The sequence below is a fragment of the Athalia rosae genome, chromosome 2 (genome assembly GCF_917208135.1).
Source record: "Athalia rosae chromosome 2, iyAthRosa1.1, whole genome shotgun sequence".
NCBI lineage: Eukaryota > Metazoa > Arthropoda > Insecta > Hymenoptera > Athaliidae > Athalia > Athalia rosae.
The window spans coordinates 22,326,857-22,345,581 of record NC_064027.1 but is presented as its reverse complement, the minus strand read 5'-3'; the positions used below and the strand labels follow the sequence as shown (position 1 = coordinate 22,345,581).

The 18,725-nt window shown below is 45.7% G+C and overlaps 2 protein-coding genes across 5 annotated transcripts in view; one reads left to right on the top strand and one right to left on the bottom strand.

Moving 5' to 3' along the window:
* LOC105689508 (muscle M-line assembly protein unc-89-like) overlaps nt 1-3,289 on the top strand; it is a 13,334-nt gene extending 10,045 nt beyond the window's left edge. For all 4 annotated transcript variants that reach the window (XM_048650423.1, XM_048650422.1, XM_048650421.1 and 1 more), the window contains one exon: nt 29-3,289. In XM_048650423.1, coding sequence (XP_048506380.1) covers nt 29-322 — 294 coding nt within the window. In that variant the 3' untranslated portion in view covers nt 323-3,289. The remainder of the gene's footprint in view (nt 1-28) is intronic.
* Nucleotides 2,960-18,725, bottom strand: LOC105689281 (serine-rich adhesin for platelets-like). Its single transcript, XM_048650420.1, has 2 exons — nt 16,928-18,725; nt 2,960-4,540 (listed from the first exon to the last, which is right to left on the bottom strand). The coding sequence occupies exons 1-2, from the start codon at nt 18,708-18,710 to the stop codon at nt 3,327-3,329; spliced, it is 2,997 nt and encodes a 998-aa protein (XP_048506377.1). The 5' UTR covers nt 18,711-18,725; the 3' UTR covers nt 2,960-3,326.

Genomic DNA, 18,725 nt, shown 5'->3' with positions numbered 1-18,725 from the left:
GACGGGGGCTTTTTTCTCAAATTTTCAGCGCCGCGTAAAGGAAAAGAAGCCTGAAGTGAAGCCAAAGTCAAATTGGCGCCGGAAGCACGAGGATTTTATCAACGCCATTCGATCCGCGAAGCAGGTGCAGGCTCATCTGGCGGCTGGAGGAAAACTCAGCGACCTGCCACCGCCTCCAATGAGTGATACCAGCGATTACATCCAATGCCCTCACTGCGGAAGGAAATTCAATCAGGGTGCAGCGGAACGACATATTCCAAAATGCCAAAATATGATGCACAATAAACCCAACCCACGTGCACCACCGAAGCCAAAACGCTAGGGTATTGAAATTTTGGAGAATTTTTTTGGTTCACGCATTCCTTTCATAAAAATATATCCAATACGAGCTTGTTTTTATTTTACTCTGTGTATTTTTTTTCAATTCTATTTTTTTATTGTCATTCTATTCTTTATTCTCGTAATAATTTAGGGGAGAGATTTACACACGTAATAAACGGGTTCCAGAATTGACGAAAAAAAAAAACAAGTAACTCTGGCAGTAAATTCTAGCAACTATTTTCCGCTTGTTTAATTTCCTAACAGCACGAAGGTGAACTTCTGAATTTAAAAACTCATTATGTATAAATTGACGAGTATCTTTGGGGGCCTAAGCTTACGTTATCGATGATCCTAATATAACATCGATACCTACTACACAATTTTGTGATTGCCGTAATCCTAAAAACGTATATAAAATTAATGATCTTAGACAAGGATGTTTTTGAGTACCGTTGATACCTTACGACGATGATCAGTGATTGTTATTCCTTTTTTTTTTAATTTTAATGTTTTTATTTTCACTTGGCTTACTCGTTGTTTCGCTCAAAAAAGGACATTCGATTCTGTTTGCTATATCACTTATACCTAAATCTAGTCCATTTTATCAAGCCGAAGGCTGATAAAAATTGGCGCCACATGGATGTATGTAATTAATAAAAAATTGATATTTATTACACCACATATGTGAAATATGTTATTTATCTATGCTGCTTCCATTGAGTAACGTTTATACTGCATGAGTGACCAATTGTTACTCACCTACAGGTTTTATTAACTGAAAATAAATAAAAAAAGAAAAATTATTGATACCAAAAATGCATAGTAATCACTTTTTATTGCTGATAATTTTTCAGGGGTGGTTTAATTAATTTGTAGAGTGTGGGTAGAATCATGTCAACATGACGTCACTGAAATATGATCAGCCGAGAGTTTGAAATGATCTCACAGCCTTGATTGACATGAAATCTACCGATTGATAATAAAATCTACTTCTTTACTCTCAGTGGACCATCAATTTACAATATTGTATTTTGAAATATTACTTCACTCGTCACCTCTACAGATTTTTCTATGGGGCTATGGAGTTTGGACTGGTTCCTTCAAATGACGATTCAAGTAAGTCTCCCTTTCTAACGATGTGGTGCCTAGTCACTTGATTTGATTTTACAAATATCGTGGGCACTGGGGCTTGGATTACTCTGGAGTTTGGGTCTGCTTCAAAAGACCATTTGGAGCCAAGGTAGGACTTCGCCTGGAATTGGTAGCTGACAGACAAGAGTGCAAATAGAATAATAAATTTGGCCATCTTCAATAGCTTTGCTGTTAATTTAAATAAACTAGCTCCCCAATAAAAGCAGACGTCGTTTTTATATCAGAGTGTGATTACTGGAGTGTGAAAAAACAAACATGTTAATCCCACACAGTCATGCCGACGAAAAATCTCCTCACAACGTGATATTATACGGAACGTTGTTGGGTAACGAGCAAACAGAAATCGGTTGCGGGATTCTTTGAAAACTGAAAATATTTGATGGATGTAAATATTATCGAGTATTTTACCTGCCTATTGCGTCACAGTTAGATAACCCACCGCCAATACTGTGCACATGTACTTTCAATCTAAAATCGCGTTTAATTTTTTTCATCAGTCGAGCGTTATTAATTAAAATTCAAACGACAAATATTCCGATACGATCCTACAGCCAAATTGTCACTATGCAAAACCCTCCACAACTAAACTGATCGTCACAAGAGTCTAATGAAGCCGAAAACTGAATCTGTTTTTCTCATTTACGACACCACCTTGATTTTAGCCAACTTTCATCCCAGTAAATCGGGCTCACAATCGAACGACAAGTATTTTCAACCCCCTGAGAAAAAATGACACGTAACAAACTGTCGCAAACTTCATGTCTCCCAAACATATGAAATTCTATCCTCTAAACTTGCTTCTGAGCAGGCCCCATATCTTTTTTCACCCCTACAGGATCCTCTGCTTGAAAACCTCTTGAAAGTGCGTATCTATTAATACCTATTTCTTATCCATCTGTATTGCAGCTGTGAATAATAGTCAACGTCATACCCGCAATTGTATTCTTTACAATTATTTCATTGGTCCATCCTTAACTCGAAAATCCTCTCACATTCTGTTTTAGCCGAAATCCATTCCCTTCGAAAATCAAAATGGGATCAACCTCTGAGCTATCCAATCGCATGTGTCCTTAAAACAGAATACATTAGATAAAATTTTTACAGAGTAATTAGCGATATTATCCTTCAAATTTGATACATCAGATTATAAAACTGGCGCCAAGAGACCAGAAACGTAGCGTCTATACATTATTTCGATAGCGAGAGAATTTTTTAGCACTCGCTGTAGAACCATAATTAAGTGCTTCTCTCGTTGTTGTACATGATATCGGTGTCATATATCTCGTTTGAAAACAGATGAAAATACCTCTTATTTCATGTCGTCTGTAAAAAAAAGTGCTTGATGTAACATAAGGAGGGATGAGAAGAAAATTAGAGATATCATGAGCCGTTCCAAAATTGGATCACGATAACTTCACCGTAAATAGCGCAAACCTTATCTCAGGCCACCTTAGCGTATACAATAGCTATAAGGAGAAACAATGTATGTTTGTGATATATATTTATTGGCAAACGATGACAGAAGCATACATAGCAGGTATTTGGAGAAAACTCGGCGAATTTTTTCCAAGTGATCACAATAATCAGATTTGCACCTAGCAACGGAACAAATGTTGTCGCACTTCGATAAGAAGTCGCATCATTGGAGAAAATTACGAGCAGGAAAGATGACGTACGTTAAACCCATGGTGAGCACAAGGCTATTCGTGTTATGTGCATGAAAAAAAGTCGGACTTTTCAAGATTTTGGCGACGCATTAGAAAACTTTCACCAAAAAATGGAAAAGAATTAACGTCAAATATTAATTTGAATCATTCCAAACGCTATCGCTCAGTAATTGTAGCTGACATCATCTAATTGTGTAACGAAGATGGCGACTGAACTTCGACTGGTGAACCGGCATTGTGCGAAAAGTTGGTCAACAAACCAGCGTATGCGTTGAGTTGAGCTGATACCTTTTCGACGGCGCAGATATAAATGAAAACTCCAGTTTTCTTTGCAGCCACTAAAGCATTCTCAACTTTTTCCCGTAGTTCCACTATTTGCGCTACGATGTCAGCTTTTCTAGCAGCGATATTCTCGACGCCTTCAGTGGCTTCGTGCGATTTAGCCTGAAAATATGCCGCGATAGACTCGCTAAGAGAGGCGATTCTTTCGGAGAATTTATTCAAAGTCGTGAAAGGATCACGAGTGAAGGACGCAGTATCTTGAGATGTAGCTTCGTTGCTATTAGACACTTCGGAGAATGATTTTACAGATGAATCAGCGACAGAGGTCGAAGTTGACTGGCTGCTGGAGGAAGTCGAAGCTGCATTGCTGCTAGAGGAAGACGAAGCTGAACTGCTGCTGGAGGAAGACGAGGCTGCATTGCTGCTAGAGGAAGAGGAAGCTGAACTGCTGCTGGAGGAAGACGAAGCTGCATTGCTGCTGGAGGAAGACGAAGCTGCATTGCTGCTGGAGGAAGACGAAGCTGAATTGCTGCTGGAGGAAGACGAAGCTGAACTGCTGCTGGAGGAAGTCGAAGATGACTTGCTAGAGGAGGCCCTGGACGATTCGGTAGATCCGGAGAACGTGGATGACTCGTGCCTGCGTTCACGGGCAGCCTGTTGCGAGACAGATCGTTCTTCGCTAGCGTGGGACTGCGACGATTCTTGGTTTGCTTTGCTGGCCTCTTGGCGCGAGAAACTGTGTTCTTCGGTTCCTTTCGAATTGGAATATGTGTGGTCACTGACTGAAGATGCGTGACGGTTTTCATCGGAACTCGCTTGACGTGACTCAGAATGTTCTTCGATTCTATGAGAATGAGATGATGCTTCGTTTTCATCGGAGATCTCTCGGCGTAAGTCTGTCTCATGGATGGTTTCCTGAGTCTTGAAGGACTCTTGAGTCTCCTCGACGACTTGGTCGTGTGATTCCGTCTCCTCCACAGATTCGTAGGTCTTGGTGGATTCTTGGGTCTCTTCGACTATTTCTTGGTTCGATTCCGTCTCCTCCACAGATTCGTAGGTCTTGGTGGATTCTTGGGTCTCTTCAACGACTTGGTCGTGTGATTCCGTCTCCTCCACAGATTCGTAGGTCTTGGTGGATTCTTGGGTCTCTTCAACGACTTGGTCGTGTGATTCCGTCTCCTCCACAGATTCGTAGGTCTTGGTGGATTCTTGGGTCTCTTCGACTATTTCTTGGTTCGATTCCGTCTCCTCCACAGATTCGTAGGTCTTGGTGGATTCTTGGGTCTCTTCAACGACTTGGTCGTGTGATTCCGTCCCCTCCACGGATTCGTAGGTCTTGGTGGATTCTTGGGTCTCTTCAACGACTTGGTCGTGTGATTCCGTCTCCTCCACAGATTCGTAGGTCTTGGTGGATTCTTGGGTCTCTTCGACGACTTGGTCGTGTGATTCCGTCTCCTCCACAGATTCGTAGGTCTTGGTGGATTCTTGGGTCTCTTCGACTATTTCTTGGTTCGATTCCGTCTCTTCTACAGATTCGTGGGTCTTGGTGGATTCTTGGGTCTCTTCGACGACTTGGTCGTGTGATTCCGTCTCCTCTACAGATTCGTAGGTCTTGGTGGATTCTTGGGTCTCTTCAACGACTTGGTCGTGTGATTCCGTCCCCTCCACGGATTCGTAGGTCTTGGTGGATTCTTGGGTCTCTTCAACGACTTGGTCGTGTGATTCCGTCTCCTCCACAGATTCGTAGGTCTTGGTGGATTCTTGGGTCTCTTCGACTATTTCTTGGTTCGATTCCGTCTCCTCCACAGATTCGTAGGTCTTGGTGGATTCTTGGGTCTCTTCGACTATTTCTTGGTTCGATTCCGTCTCTTCTACAGATTCGTGGGTCTTGGTGGATTCTTGGGTCTCTTCGACTATTTCTTGGTTCGATTCCGTCTCCTCTACAGATTCGTAGGTCTTGGTGGATTCTTGGGTCTCTTCAACGACTTGGTCGTGTGATTCAGTCTCCTCCACAGATTCGTAGGTCTTGGTGGATTCTTGGGTCTCTTCGACTATTTCTTGGTTCGATTCCGTCTCCTCCACAGATTCGTAGGTCTTGGTAGATTCTTGGGTCTCTTCAACGACTTGGTCGTGTGATTCCGTCTCCTCCACAGATTCGTAGGTCTTGGTGAATTCTTGGGTCTCTTTGACTATTTCTTGGTTCGATTCCGTCTCCTCCACAGATTCGTAGGTCTTGGTGGATTCTTGGGTCTCTTCGACTATTTCTTGGTTCGATTCCGTCTCCTCCAAAGATTCGTAGGTCTTGGTGGATTCTTGGGTCTCTTCGACTATTTCTTGGTTCGATTCCGTCTCCTCCACAGATTCGTAGGTCTTGATGGATTCTTGGGTCTCTTCAACGACTTGGTCGTGTGATTCCGTCTCCTCCACAGATTCGTAGGTCTTGGTGGATTCTTGGGTCTCTTCGACTATTTCTTGGTTCGATTCCGTCTCCTCCACAGATTCGTAGGTCTTGGTGGATTCTTGGGTCTCTTCAACGACTTGGTCGTGTGATTCCGTCTCCTCCACAGATTCGTAGGTCTTGGTGGATTCTTGGGTCTCTTCAACGACTTGGTCGTGTGATTCCGTCTCCTCCACAGATTCGTAGGTCTTGGTGGATTCTTGGGTCTCTTCAACGACTTGATCGTGTGATTCAGTCTCCTCCACAGATTCGTAGGTCTTGGTGGATTCTTGGGTCTCTTCAACGACTTGGTCGTGTGATTCCGTCTCCTCCGCAGATTCGTGGGTCTTGGTGGATTCTTGGGTCTCTTCAACGACTTGGTCGTGTGATTCCGTCTCCTCCACAGATTCGTAGGTCTTGGTGGATTCTTGGGTCTCTTCGACTATTTCTTGGTTCGATTCTGTCTCCTCCACAGATTCGTAGGTCTTGGTGGATTCTTGGGTCTCTTCAACGACTTGGTCGTGTGATTCCGTCTCCTCCACAGATTCGTAGGTCTTGGTGGATTCTTGGGTCTCTTCGACTATTTCTTGGTTCGATTCCGTCTCCTCCACAGATTCGTAGGTCTTGGTGGATTCTTGGGTCTCTTCGACTATTTGTTGGTTCGATTCCGTTTCCTCCACAGATTCGTAGGTCTTGGTGGATTCTTGGGTCTCTTCAACGACTTGGTCGTGTGATTCCGTCTCCTCCACAGATTCGTAGGTCTTGGTGGATTCTTGGGTCTCTTCGACTATTTCTTGGTTCGATTCCGTTTCCTCCACAGATTCGTAGGTCTTGGTGGATTCTTGGGTCTCTTCAACGACTTGGTCGTGTGATTCCGTCTCCTCCACAGATTCGTAGGTCTTGGTGGATTCTTGGGTCTCTTCGACTATTTCTTGGTTCGATTCCGTCTCTTCTACAGATTCGTAGGTCTTGGTGGATTCTTGGGTCTCTTCAACGACTTGGTCGTGTGATTCCGTCTCCTCCACAGATTCGTAGGTCTTGGTGGATTCTTGGGTCTCTTCGACTATTTCTTGGTTCGATTCCTTCTCCTCCACAGATTCGTAGGTCTTGGTGGATTCTTGGGTCTCTTCGACTATTTCTTGGTTCGATTCCGTTTCCTCCACAGATTCGTAGGTCTTGGTGGATTCTTGGGTCTCTTTGACCTCTACTTGGTACGATTCAGTTTCGGTCACTCTGGAGTTTCCTTCGTTGGATACAAATTCAGAGGATACGTTTTCGGCAGATTCGAGAGAATCTTGATTGGATGATGATTCGGAGAACTCAGAAGAGGAAGAAGACACTGAAGATTCAGACGACGAAGAAGATTCAGACGACGAAGAAGATTCAGACGACGAAGAAGATTCAGAAGACCCAGAGGAGGCAGAAGAATCCGCAGTATTGGATTCTACAGATTCGTAGGTCTTGGAGGATTCTTGGGTTTCTCCGACTATTTCTTGGTTCGATTCCGTCTCCTCCACAGATTCGTAGGTCTTGGAGGATTCTTGGGTCTCTTCGACTATTTCTTGGTTCGATTCCTTCTCCTCCACAGATTCGTAGGTCTTGGTGGATTCTTGGGTCTCTTCAACGACTTGGTCGTGTGATTCCGTCTCCTCCGCAGATTCGTAGGTCTTGGTGGATTCTTGGGTCTCTTCGACTATTTCTTGGTTCGATTCCTTCTCCTCCACAGATTCGTAGGTCTTGGTGGATTCTTGGGTCTCTTCGACTATTTCTTGGTTCGATTCCTTCTCCTCCACAGATTCGTAGGTCTTGGTGGATTCTTGGGTCTCTTCGACTATTTCTTGGTTCGATTCCTTCTCCTCCACAGATTCGTCGGTCTTGGTGGATTCTTGGGTCTCTTCAACGACTTGGTCGTTTGATTCCGTCTCCTCCACAGATTCGTAGGTCTTGGTGGATTCTTGGGTCTCTTTGACTATTTCTTGGTTCGATTCCGTCTCCTCCACAGATTCGTAGGTCTTGGTGGATTCTTGGGTCTCTTCGACTATTTCTTGGTTCGATTCCGTCTCTTCCACAGATTCGTAGGTCTTGGTGGATTCTTGGGTCTCTTCGACTATTTCTTGGTTCGATTCCGTCTCCTCCACAGATTCGTAGGTCTTGGTGGATTCTTGGGTCTCTTCAACGACTTGGTCGTGTGATTCCGTCTCCTCCACAGATTCGTAGGTCTTGGTGGATTCTTGGGTCTCTTTGACTATTTCTTGGTTCGATTCCGTCTCCTCCACGGATTCGTAGGTCTTGGTGGATTCTTGGGTCTCTTTAACGACTTGGTCGTGTGATTCCGTCTCCTCCACAGATTCGTAGGTCTTGGTGGATTCTTGGGTCTCTTCGACGACTTGGTCGTGTGATTCCGTCTCCTCCACAGATTCGTAGGTCTTGGTGGATTCTTGGGTCTCTTCGACTATTTTTTGGTTCGATTCCGTCTCTTCTACAGATTCGTGGGCCTTGGTGGATTCTTGAGTCTCTTCAACGACTTGGTCGTGTGATTCCGTCTCCTCTACAGATTCGTAGGTCTTGGTGGATTCTTGGGTCTCTTCAACGACTTGGTCGTGTGATTCCGTCTCCTCCACGAATTCGTAGGTCTTGGTGGATTCTTGGGTCTCTTTGACTATTTCTTGGTTCGATTCCGTCTCCTCCACAGATTCGTAGGTCTTGGTGGATTCTTGGGTCTCTTCGACTATTTCTTGGTTCGATTCCGTCTCCTCCACAGATTCGTAGGTCTTGGTGGATTCTTGGGTCTCTTCGACTATTTCTTGGTTCGATTCCGTCTCCTCCACAGATTCGTAGGTCTTGGTGGATTCTTGGGTCTCTTCAACGACTTGGTCGTGTGATTCCGTCTCCTCCACAGATTCGTAGGTCTTGGTGGATTCTTGGGTCTCTTCGACTATTTCTTGGTTCGATTCCGTCTCCTCCACAGATTCGTAGGTCTTGGTGGATTCTTGGGTCTCTTCAACGACTTGGTCGTGTGATTCCGTCTCCTCCGCAGATTCGTAGGTCTTGGTGGATTCTTGAGTCTCTTCGACTATTGCTTGGTTCGATTTCGTCTCCTCCACAGATTCGTAGGTCTTGGTGGATTCTTGGGTCTCTTCAACGACTTGGTCGTGTGATTCCGTCTCCTCCACAGATTCGTAGGTCTTGGTGGATTCTTGGGTCTCTTCAACGACTTGGTCGTGTGATTCCGTCTCCTCCACAGATTCGTAGGTCTTGGTGGATTCTTGGGTCTCTTCGACTATTTCTTGGTTCGATTCCGTCTCCTCCACAGATTCGTAGGTCTTGGTGGATTCTTGGGTCTCTTCGACTATTTCTTGGTTCGATTCCGTCTCCTCCACAGATTCGTAGGTCTTGGTGGATTCTTGGGTCTCTTCAACGACTTGGTCGTGTGATTCCGTCTCCTCCGCAGATTCGTAGGTCTTGGTGGATTCTTGGGTCTCTTCGACTATTTCTTGGTTCGATTCCGTCTCCTCCACAGATTCGTAGGTCTTGGTGGATTCTTGGGTCTCTTCAACGACTTGGTCGTGTGATTCCGTCTCCTCCACAGATTCGGAGGTCTTGGTGGATTCTTGGGTCTCTTCGACTATTTCTTGGTTCGATTCCGTCTCCTCCACAGATTCGTAGGTCTTGGTGGATTCTTGGGTCTCTTCGACTATTTGTTGGTTCGATTCCGTTTCCTCCACAGATTCGTAGGTCTTGGTGGATTCTTGGGTCTCTTCAACGACTTGGTCGTGTGATTCCGTCTCCTCCACAGATTCGTAGGTCTTGGTGGATTCTTGGGTCTCTTCAACGACTTGGTCGTGTGATTCCGTCTCCTCCACAGATTCGTAGGTCTTGGTGGATTCTTGGGTCTCTTCGACTATTTCTTGGTTCGATTCCGTTTCCTCCACAGATTCGTAGGTCTTGGTGGATTCTTGGGTCTCTTCAACGACTTGGTCGTGTGATTCCGTCTCCTCCACAGATTCGTAGGTCTTGGTGGATTCTTGGGTCTCTTCGACTATTTCTTGGTTCGATTCCGTCTCTTCTACAGATTCGTAGGTCTTGGTGGATTCTTGGGTCTCTTCAACGACTTGGTCGTGTGATTCCGTCTCCTCCACAGATTCGTAGGTCTTGGTGGATTCTTGGGTCTCTTCGACTATTTCTTGGTTCGATTCCTTCTCCTCCACAGATTCGTAGGTCTTGGTGGATTCTTGGGTCTCTTCGACTATTTCTTGGTTCGATTCCGTTTCCTCCACAGATTCGTAGGTCTTGGTGGATTCTTGGGTCTCTTTGACCTCTACTTGGTACGATTCAGTTTCGGTCACTCTGGAGTTTCCTTCGTTGGATACAAATTCAGAGGATACGTTTTCGGCAGATTCGAGAGAATCTTGATTGGATGATGATTCGGAGAACTCAGAAGAGGAAGAAGACACTGAAGATTCAGACGACGAAGAAGATTCAGACGACGAAGAAGATTCAGACGACGAAGAAGATTCAGAAGACCCAGAGGAGGCAGAAGAATCCGCAGTATTGGATTTTACAGATTCGTAGGTCTTGGAGGATTCTTGGGTCTCTTCGACTATTTCTTGGTTCGATTCCTTCTCCTCCACAGATTCGTAGGTCTTCGTGGATTCTTGGGTCTCTTCAACGACTTGGTCGTGTGATTCCGTCTCCTCCGCAGATTCGTAGGTCTTGGTGGATTCTTGGGTCTCTTCGACTATTTCTTGGTTCGATTCCGTCTCCTCCACAGATTCGTAGGTCTTGGTGGATTCTTGGGTCTCTTCGACTATTTCTTGGTTCGATTCCTTCTCCTCCACAGATTCGTAGGTCTTGGTGGATTCTTGGGTCTCTTCAACGACTTGGTCGTGTGATTCCGTCTCCTCCACAGATTCGTAGGTCTTGGTGGATTCTTGGGTCTCTTCAACGACTTGGTCGTGTGATTCCGTCTCCTCCAGAGATTCGTAGGTCTTGGTGGATTCTTGGGTCTCTTCGACTATTTCTTGGTTCGATTCCGTCTCTTCTACAGATTCGTAGGTCTTGGTGGATTCTTGGGTCTCTTCAACGACTTGGTCGTGTGATTCCGTCTCCTCTACAGATTCGTCGGTCTTGGTGGATTCTTGGGTCTCTTCAACGACTTGGTCGTTTGATTCCGTCTCCTCCACAGATTCGTAGGTCTTGGTGGATTCTTGGGTCTCTTTGACTATTTCTTGGTTCGATTCCGTCTCCTTCACAGATTCGTAGGTCTTGGTGGATTCTTGGGTCTCTTCGACTATTTCTTGGTTCGATTCCGTCTCCTCCACAGATTCGTAGGTCTTGGTGGATTCTTGGGTCTCTTCGACTATTTCTTGGTTCGATTCCGTCTCCTCCACAGATTCGTAGGTCTTGGTAGATTCTTGGGTCTCTTCAACGACTTGGTCGTGTGATTCCGTCTCCTCCACAGATTCGTAGGTCTTGGTGGATTCTTGGGTCTCTTCGACTATATCTTGGTTCGATTCCGTCTCTTCCACAGATTCGTAGGTCTTGGTGGATTCTTGGGTCTCTTCGACTATTTCTTGGTTCGATTCCGTCTCCTCCACAGATTCGTAGGTCTTGGTGGATTCTTGGGTCTCTTCAACGACTTGGTCGTGTGATTCCGTCTCCTCCACAGATTCGTAGGTCTTGGTGGATTCTTGGGTCTCTTTGACTATTTCTTGGTTCGATTCCGTCTCCTCCACGGATTCGTAGGTCTTGGTGGATTCTTGGGTCTCTTCAACGACTTGGTCGTGTGATTCCGTCTCCTCCACAGATTCGTAGGTCTTGGTGGATTCTTGGGTCTCTTCGACGACTTGGTCGTGTGATTCCGTCTCCTCCACAGATTCGTAGGTCTTGGTGGATTCTTGGGTCTCTTCGACTATTTTTTGGTTCGATTCCGTCTCTTCTACAGATTCGTGGGCCTTGGTGGATTCTTGAGTCTCTTCAACGACTTGGTCGTGTGATTCCGTCTCCTCCACGAATTCGTAGGTCTTGGTGGATTCTTGGGTCTCTTTGACTATTTCTTGGTTCGATTCCGTCTCCTCCACAGATTCGTAGGTCTTGGTGGATTCTTGGGTCTCTTCGACTATTTCTTGGTTCGATTCCGTCTCCTCCACAGATTCGTAGGTCTTGGTGGATTCTTGGGTCTCTTCGACTATTTCTTGGTTCGATTCCGTCTCCTCCACAGATTCGTAGGTCTTGGTGGATTCTTGGGTCTCTTCGACTATTTCTTGGTTCGATTCCGTCTCCTCCACAGATTCGTAGGTCTTGGTGGATTCTTGGGTCTCTTCAACGACTTGGTCGTGTGATTCCGTCTCCTCCACAGATTCGTAGGTCTTGGTGGATTCTTGGGTCTCTTCGACTATTTCTTGGTTCGATTCCGTCTCCTCCACAGATTCGTAGGTCTTGGTGGATTCTTGGGTCTCTTCGACTATTTCTTGGTTCGATTCCGTCTCCTCCACAGATTCGTAGGTCTTGGTGGATTCTTGGGTCTCTTCAACGACTTGGTCGTGTGATTCCGTCTCCTCCACAGATTCGTAGGTCTTGGTGGATTCTTGGGTCTCTTCAACGACTTGGTCGTGTGATTCCGTCTCCTCCGCAGATTCGTAGGTCTTGGTGGATTCTTGGGTCTCTTCGACTATTTCTTGGTTCGATTCCGTCTCCTCCACAGATTCGTAGGTCTTGGTGGATTCTTGGGTCTCTTCGACTATTTCTTGGTTCGATTCCGTCTCCTCCACAGATTCGTAGGTCTTGGTGGATTCTTGGGTCTCTTCAACGACTTGGTCGTGTGATTCCGTCTCCTCCACAGATTCGTAGGTCTTGGTGGATTCTTGGGTCTCTTCAACGACTTGGTCGTGTGATTCCGTCTCCTCCACAGATTCGTAGGTCTTGGTGGATTCTTGGGTCTCTTCGACTATTTCTTGGTTCGATTCCGTCTCCTCCACAGATTCGTAGGTCTTGGTGGATTCTTGGGTCTCTTCAACGACTTGGTCGTGTGATTCCGTCTCCTCCACAGATTCGTAGGTCTTGGTGGATTCTTGGGTCTCTTCGACTATTTCTTGGTTCGATTCCGTCTCCTCCACAGATTCGTAGGTCTTGGTGGATTCTTGGGTCTCTTCAACGACTTGGTCGTGTGATTCCGTCTCCTCCGCAGATTCGTAGGTCTTGGTGGATTCTTGGGTCTCTTCGACTATTTCTTGGTTCGATTCCGTCTCCTCCACAGATTCGTAGGTCTTGGTGGATTCTTGGGTCTCTTCAACGACTTGGTCGTGTGATTCCGTCTCCTCCACAGATTCGTAGGTCTTGGTGGATTCTTGGGTCTCTTCGACTATTTCTTGGTTCGATTCCGTCTCCTCCACAGATTCGTAGGTCTTGGTGGATTCTTGGGTCTCTTCGACTATTTGTTGGTTCGATTCCGTTTCCTCCACAGATTCGTAGGTCTTGGTGGATTCTTGGGTCTCTTCAACGACTTGGTCGTGTGATTCCGTCTCCTCCACAGATTCGTAGGTCTTGGTGGATTCTTGGGTCTCTTCGACTATTTCTTGGTTCGATTCCGTTTCCTCCACAGATTCGTAGGTCTTGGTGGATTCTTGGGTCTCTTCAACGACTTGGTCGTGTGATTCCGTCTCCTCCACAGATTCGTAGGTCTTGGTGGATTCTTGGGTCTCTTCGACTATTTCTTGGTTCGATTCCGTCTCTTCTACAGATTCGTAGGTCTTGGTGGATTCTTGGGTCTCTTCAACGACTTGGTCGTGTGATTCCGTCTCCTCCACAGATTCGTAGGTCTTGGTGGATTCTTGGGTCTCTTCGACTATTTCTTGGTTCGATTCCTTCTCCTCCACAGATTCGTAGGTCTTGGTGGATTCTTGGGTCTCTTCGACTATTTCTTGGTTCGATTCCGTTTCCTCCACAGATTCGTAGGTCTTGGTGGATTCTTGGGTCTCTTTGACCTCTACTTGGTACGATTCAGTTTCGGTCACTCTGGAGTTTCCTTCGTTGGATACAAATTCAGAGGATACGTTTTCGGCAGATTCGAGAGAATCTTGATTGGATGATGATTCGGAGAACTCAGAAGAGGAAGAAGACACTGAAGATTCAGACGACGAAGAAGATTCAGACGACGAAGAAGATTCAGACGACGAAGAAGATTCAGAAGACCCAGAGGAGGCAGAAGAATCCGCAGTATTGGATTCTACAGATTCGTAGGTCTTGGAGGATTCTTGGGTTTCTCCGACTATTTCTTGGTTTGATTCCGTCTCCTCCACAGATTCGTCGGTCTTGGTGGATTCTTGGGTCTCTTCAACGACTTGGTCGTGTGATTCCGTCTCCTCCACAGATTCGTAGGTCTTGGTGGATTCTTGGGTCTCTTTGACTATTTCTTGGTTCGATTCCTTCTCCTCCACAGATTCGTAGGTCTTGGTGGATTCTTGGGTCTCTTCAACGACTTGGTCGTGTGATTCCGTCTCCTCCACAGATTCGTAGGTCTTGGTGGATTCTTGGGTCTCTTCAACGACTTGGTCGTGTGATTCCGTCTCCTCCACAGATTCGTAGGTCTTGGTGGATTCTTGGGTCTCTTCGACTATTTCTTGGTTCGATTCCGTTTCCTCCACAGATTCGTAGGTCTTGGTGGATTCTTGGGTCTCTTCAACGACTTGGTCGTGTGATTCCGTCTCCTCCACAGATTCGTAGGTCTTGGTGGATTCTTGGGTCTCTTCGACTATTTCTTGGTTCGATTCCGTCTCTTCTACAGATTCGTAGGTCTTGGTGGATTCTTGGGTCTCTTCAACGACTTGGTCGTGTGATTCCGTCTCCTCCACAGATTCGTAGGTCTTGGTGGATTCTTGGGTCTCTTCGACTATTTCTTGGTTCGATTCCTTCTCCTCCACAGATTCGTAGGTCTTGGTGGATTCTTGGGTCTCTTCGACTATTTCTTGGTTCGATTCCGTTTCCTCCACAGATTCGTAGGTCTTGGTGGATTCTTGGGTCTCTTTGACCTCTACTTGGTACGATTCAGTTTCGGTCACTCTGGAGTTTCCTTCGTTGGATACAAATTCAGAGGATACGTTTTCGGCAGATTCGAGAGAATCTTGATTGGATGATGATTCGGAGAACTCAGAAGAGGAAGAAGACACTGAAGATTCAGACGACGAAGAAGATTCAGACGACGAAGAAGATTCAGACGACGAAGAAGATTCAGAAGACCCAGAGGAGGCAGAAGAATCCGCAGTATTGGATTCTACAGATTCGTAGGTCTTGGAGGATTCTTGGGTTTCTCCGACTATTTCTTGGTTTGATTCCGTCTCCTCCACAGATTCGTCGGTCTTGGTGGATTCTTGGGTCTCTTCAACGACTTGGTCGTGTGATTCCGTCTCCTCCACAGATTCGTAGGTCTTGGTGGATTCTTGGGTCTCTTTGACTATTTCTTGGTTCGATTCCTTCTCCTCCACAGATTCGTAGGTCTTGGTGGATTCTTGGGTCTCTTCAACGACTTGGTCGTGTGATTCCGTCTCCTCCACAGATTCGTAGGTCTTGGTGGATTCTTGGGTCTCTTCAACGACTTGGTCGTGTGATTCCGTCTCCTCCACAGATTCGTAGGTCTTGGTGGATTCTTGGGTCTCTTCAACGACTTGGTCGTGTGATTCCGTCTCCTCCACAGATTCGTAGGTCTTGGTGGATTCTTGGGTCTCTTCGACGACTTGGTCGTGTGATTCCGTCTTCTCTACAGATTCTTCGGTCTTGGTGGATTCTTGGGTCTCTTCAACGACTTGGTCGTTTGATTCCGTCTCCTCCACAGATTCGTAGGTCTTGGTGGATTCTTGGGTCTCTTTGACTATTTCTTGGTTCGATTCCGTCTCCTCCACAGATTCGTAGGTCTTGGTGGATTCTTGGGTCTCTTCGACTATTTCTTGGTTCGATTCCGTCTCTTCTACAGATTCGTAGGTCTTGGTGGATTCTTGGGTCTCTTCAACGACTTGGTCGTGTGATTCCGTCTTTTCTACAGATTCGTCGGTCTTGGTGGATTCTTGGGTCTCTTCAACGACTTGGTCGTTTGATTCCGTCTCCTCCACAGATTCGTAGGTCTTGGTGGATTCTTGGGTCTCTTTGACTATTTCTTGGTTCGATTCCGTCTCCTCCACAGATTCGTAGGTCTTGGTGGATTCTTGGGTCTCTTCGACTATTTCTTGGTTCGATTCCGTCTCCTCCACAGATTCGTAGGTCTTGGTGGATTCTTGGGTCTCTTCGACTATTTCTTGGTTCGATTTCGTCTCCTCCACAGATTCGTAGGTCTTGGTAGATTCTTGGGTCTCTTCAACGACTTGGTCGTGTGATTCCGTCTCCTCCACAGATTCGTAGGTCTTGGTGGATTCTTGGGTCTCTTCGACTATATCTTGGTTCGATTCCGTCTCTTCCACAGATTCGTAGGTCTTGGTGGATTCGTGGGTCTCTTCGACTATTTCTTGGTTCGATTCCTTCTCCTCCACAGATTCGTAGGTCTTGGTGGATTCTTGGGTCTCTTTAACGACTTGGTCGTGTGATTCTGTCTCCTCCACAGATTCGTAGGTCTTGGTGGATTCTTGGGTCTCTTCAACGACTTGGTCGTGTGATTCTGTCTCCTCTACAGATTCGTAGGTCTTGGTGGATTCTTGGGTCTCTTTAACGACTTGGTCGTGTGATTCCGTCTCATCCACAGATTCGTAGGTCTTGGTGGATTCTTGGGTCTCTTCGACTATTTCTTGGTTCGATTCCGTCTCTTCCACAGATTCGTAGGTCTTGGTGGATTCTTGGGTCTCTTCAACGACTTGGTCGTGTGATTCCGTCTTTTCCACAGATTCGTAGGTCTTGGTGGATTCTTGGGTCTCTTCAACGACTCGGTCGTGTGATTCCGTCTCTTCCACAGATTCGTAGGTCTTGGTGGATTCTTGGGTCTCTTCAACGACTTGGTCGTGTGATTCCGTCTCTTCCACAGATTCGTAGGTCTTGGTGGATTCTTGGGTCTCTTCGACTATTTCTTGGTTTGATTCCGTTTTTTCCACAGATTCGTTGGTTTTGGTGGATTCTTGGGTCTCTTCGACTATTTCTTGGTTCGATTCCGTCTCTTCCACAGATTCGTAGGTCTTGGTGGATTCTTGGGTCTCTTCAACGACTTGGTCGTGTGATTCCGTCTTTTCCACAGATTCGTAGGTCTTGGTGGATTCTTGGGTCTCTTCAACGACTCGGTCGTGTGATTCTGTCTTTTCCACAGATTCGTAGGTCTTGGAGGATTCTTGGGTCTTTCCAATGACTTGGTTGTGTGATTTCGTCTCCTCCACAGATTCGTACGTCTTGGAGGACTTCTGGTTCTCTTCAATAATTTTACTGTTCGATTCTTTTTCTTCTACTTTCTCATAGTTTTGTCTGGATTTTTTCTTTTCTTCGAATTCGTGTTGGTACGAGTCCACCTGTTCTCTAGTTTCGTATGAGTTCGAGGACCTTTCGTCTTCCTTCAGCTTTTCCTGGCGCGAAACGCTCTCGCTTTCAGTTCTTCGAATATCAGAAGACTTCTGGTTATGTATTCCGGTTTCTGTGCGGGAGTAGCTTTGTTCATCGGTCTCATGTAATTCAGAATGCTCCCGGTTGCTGCCGTGATCCTTCTGTTGTACAGTATCCTCGTCCACAACTGCATAGGATGCATCGCTCATCTTGTGTGATCCATGACTGGAAGAGCTTTTTTCAGACAAATTCGAAGATTCGTTGGATGTAGACAACGATGACGATTCTGAGCTGACTGCACTTGATTTAGAACCTGTGGCGATCTGCGCTTCGGTTCGAGATGATTCGTGTCTTGAGGAGGATCTGGATGACGTGTTGCTAGACTTAGAGCTGCTTGACGAAGATTTTGAGCTTGTCGCTTTTGAATTTCTTGATTCATTCTTTGAATAACTTCGGGACGATTTAGAGGTTCCATCAGCCGAGTAACTTTTGTTCGTCTCAACCGTTTCGGATTTCTGTGAGTTGGTACTCGAATCATCTGACCTACTTACTGAAGTGGACTTTGATGATTCTGATGATGAAATAACTTCATCGACAGATTTCATAGTTGAGATTACAGATTCTGATGTTCCGTCGACCAAGTTTGTCGTTCGATCAGAAGTGTTTACAGTGTCTTCAGAATTATTTGGTGACCTGGTAACTCGGTCAGTTGTTTTTTCATTATCATCTCTCTCCGAAGAGGATTCATTAGTTACCTGATGTGATAATTCCGTTGTGGTTTTTTCACTCGATTTTTCTGAGCCTGCAGCCTTCTCATCCGATGATGCGTCTGTCGATGATGATTTGGTCGTTTTTTTATTTCTCATATCCTCATACCATATAATGCATTTCTTGCTCAGGTCATCGTCAGATGACTGAGTAGACGTTTGAACCTGCTTAAAATCAGCCGTTCCGACGGATTTATCACTGTTACTAGATTCGGATGTCGATTTAAATTCTTCCGCGGCCACTAAAGAAGGTACAGTCGATGAATCGGATTCGTCGCCAACCGATGATGTGACAGATATATCAACATGGATAGGTTGCGATATTTCGTCAGACGCTTCATGCTTTTTACTGTATGATAATTTTTTTTCTTCTTCTGGTATGTGTTGCGATTCTTGTTGATCCGCTTCATTTTTCACAGATGGTTGTTCCAAGTGTTCAAAAAATCTTGCAACATGGCGCTGCCATGCACTTTTGATGCTCTCCAAAGGATTGAAACCCTGGAAAATGCCCAGGTGTGGTTTAGCTTGAGACTGATGGCAAACAGTTAAGAGTGCCAACAGAATAATTAACTTCGTCGACATGTTTATTCTCTGTTG

Bases quoted from the DNA above. Each gene is read 5' to 3' on its own strand.
- LOC105689281 (XM_048650420.1), bottom strand. From the start codon at position 18,710: ATGTCGACGAAGTTAATTATTCTGTTGGCACTCTTAACTGTTTGCCAT. The intron at 4,541-16,927 runs CTGTGGAAAAAA...AGACCTACGAAT, and splicing joins ATCCACCAAAACCAACGAAT to CTGTGGAGGAGACGGAATCA.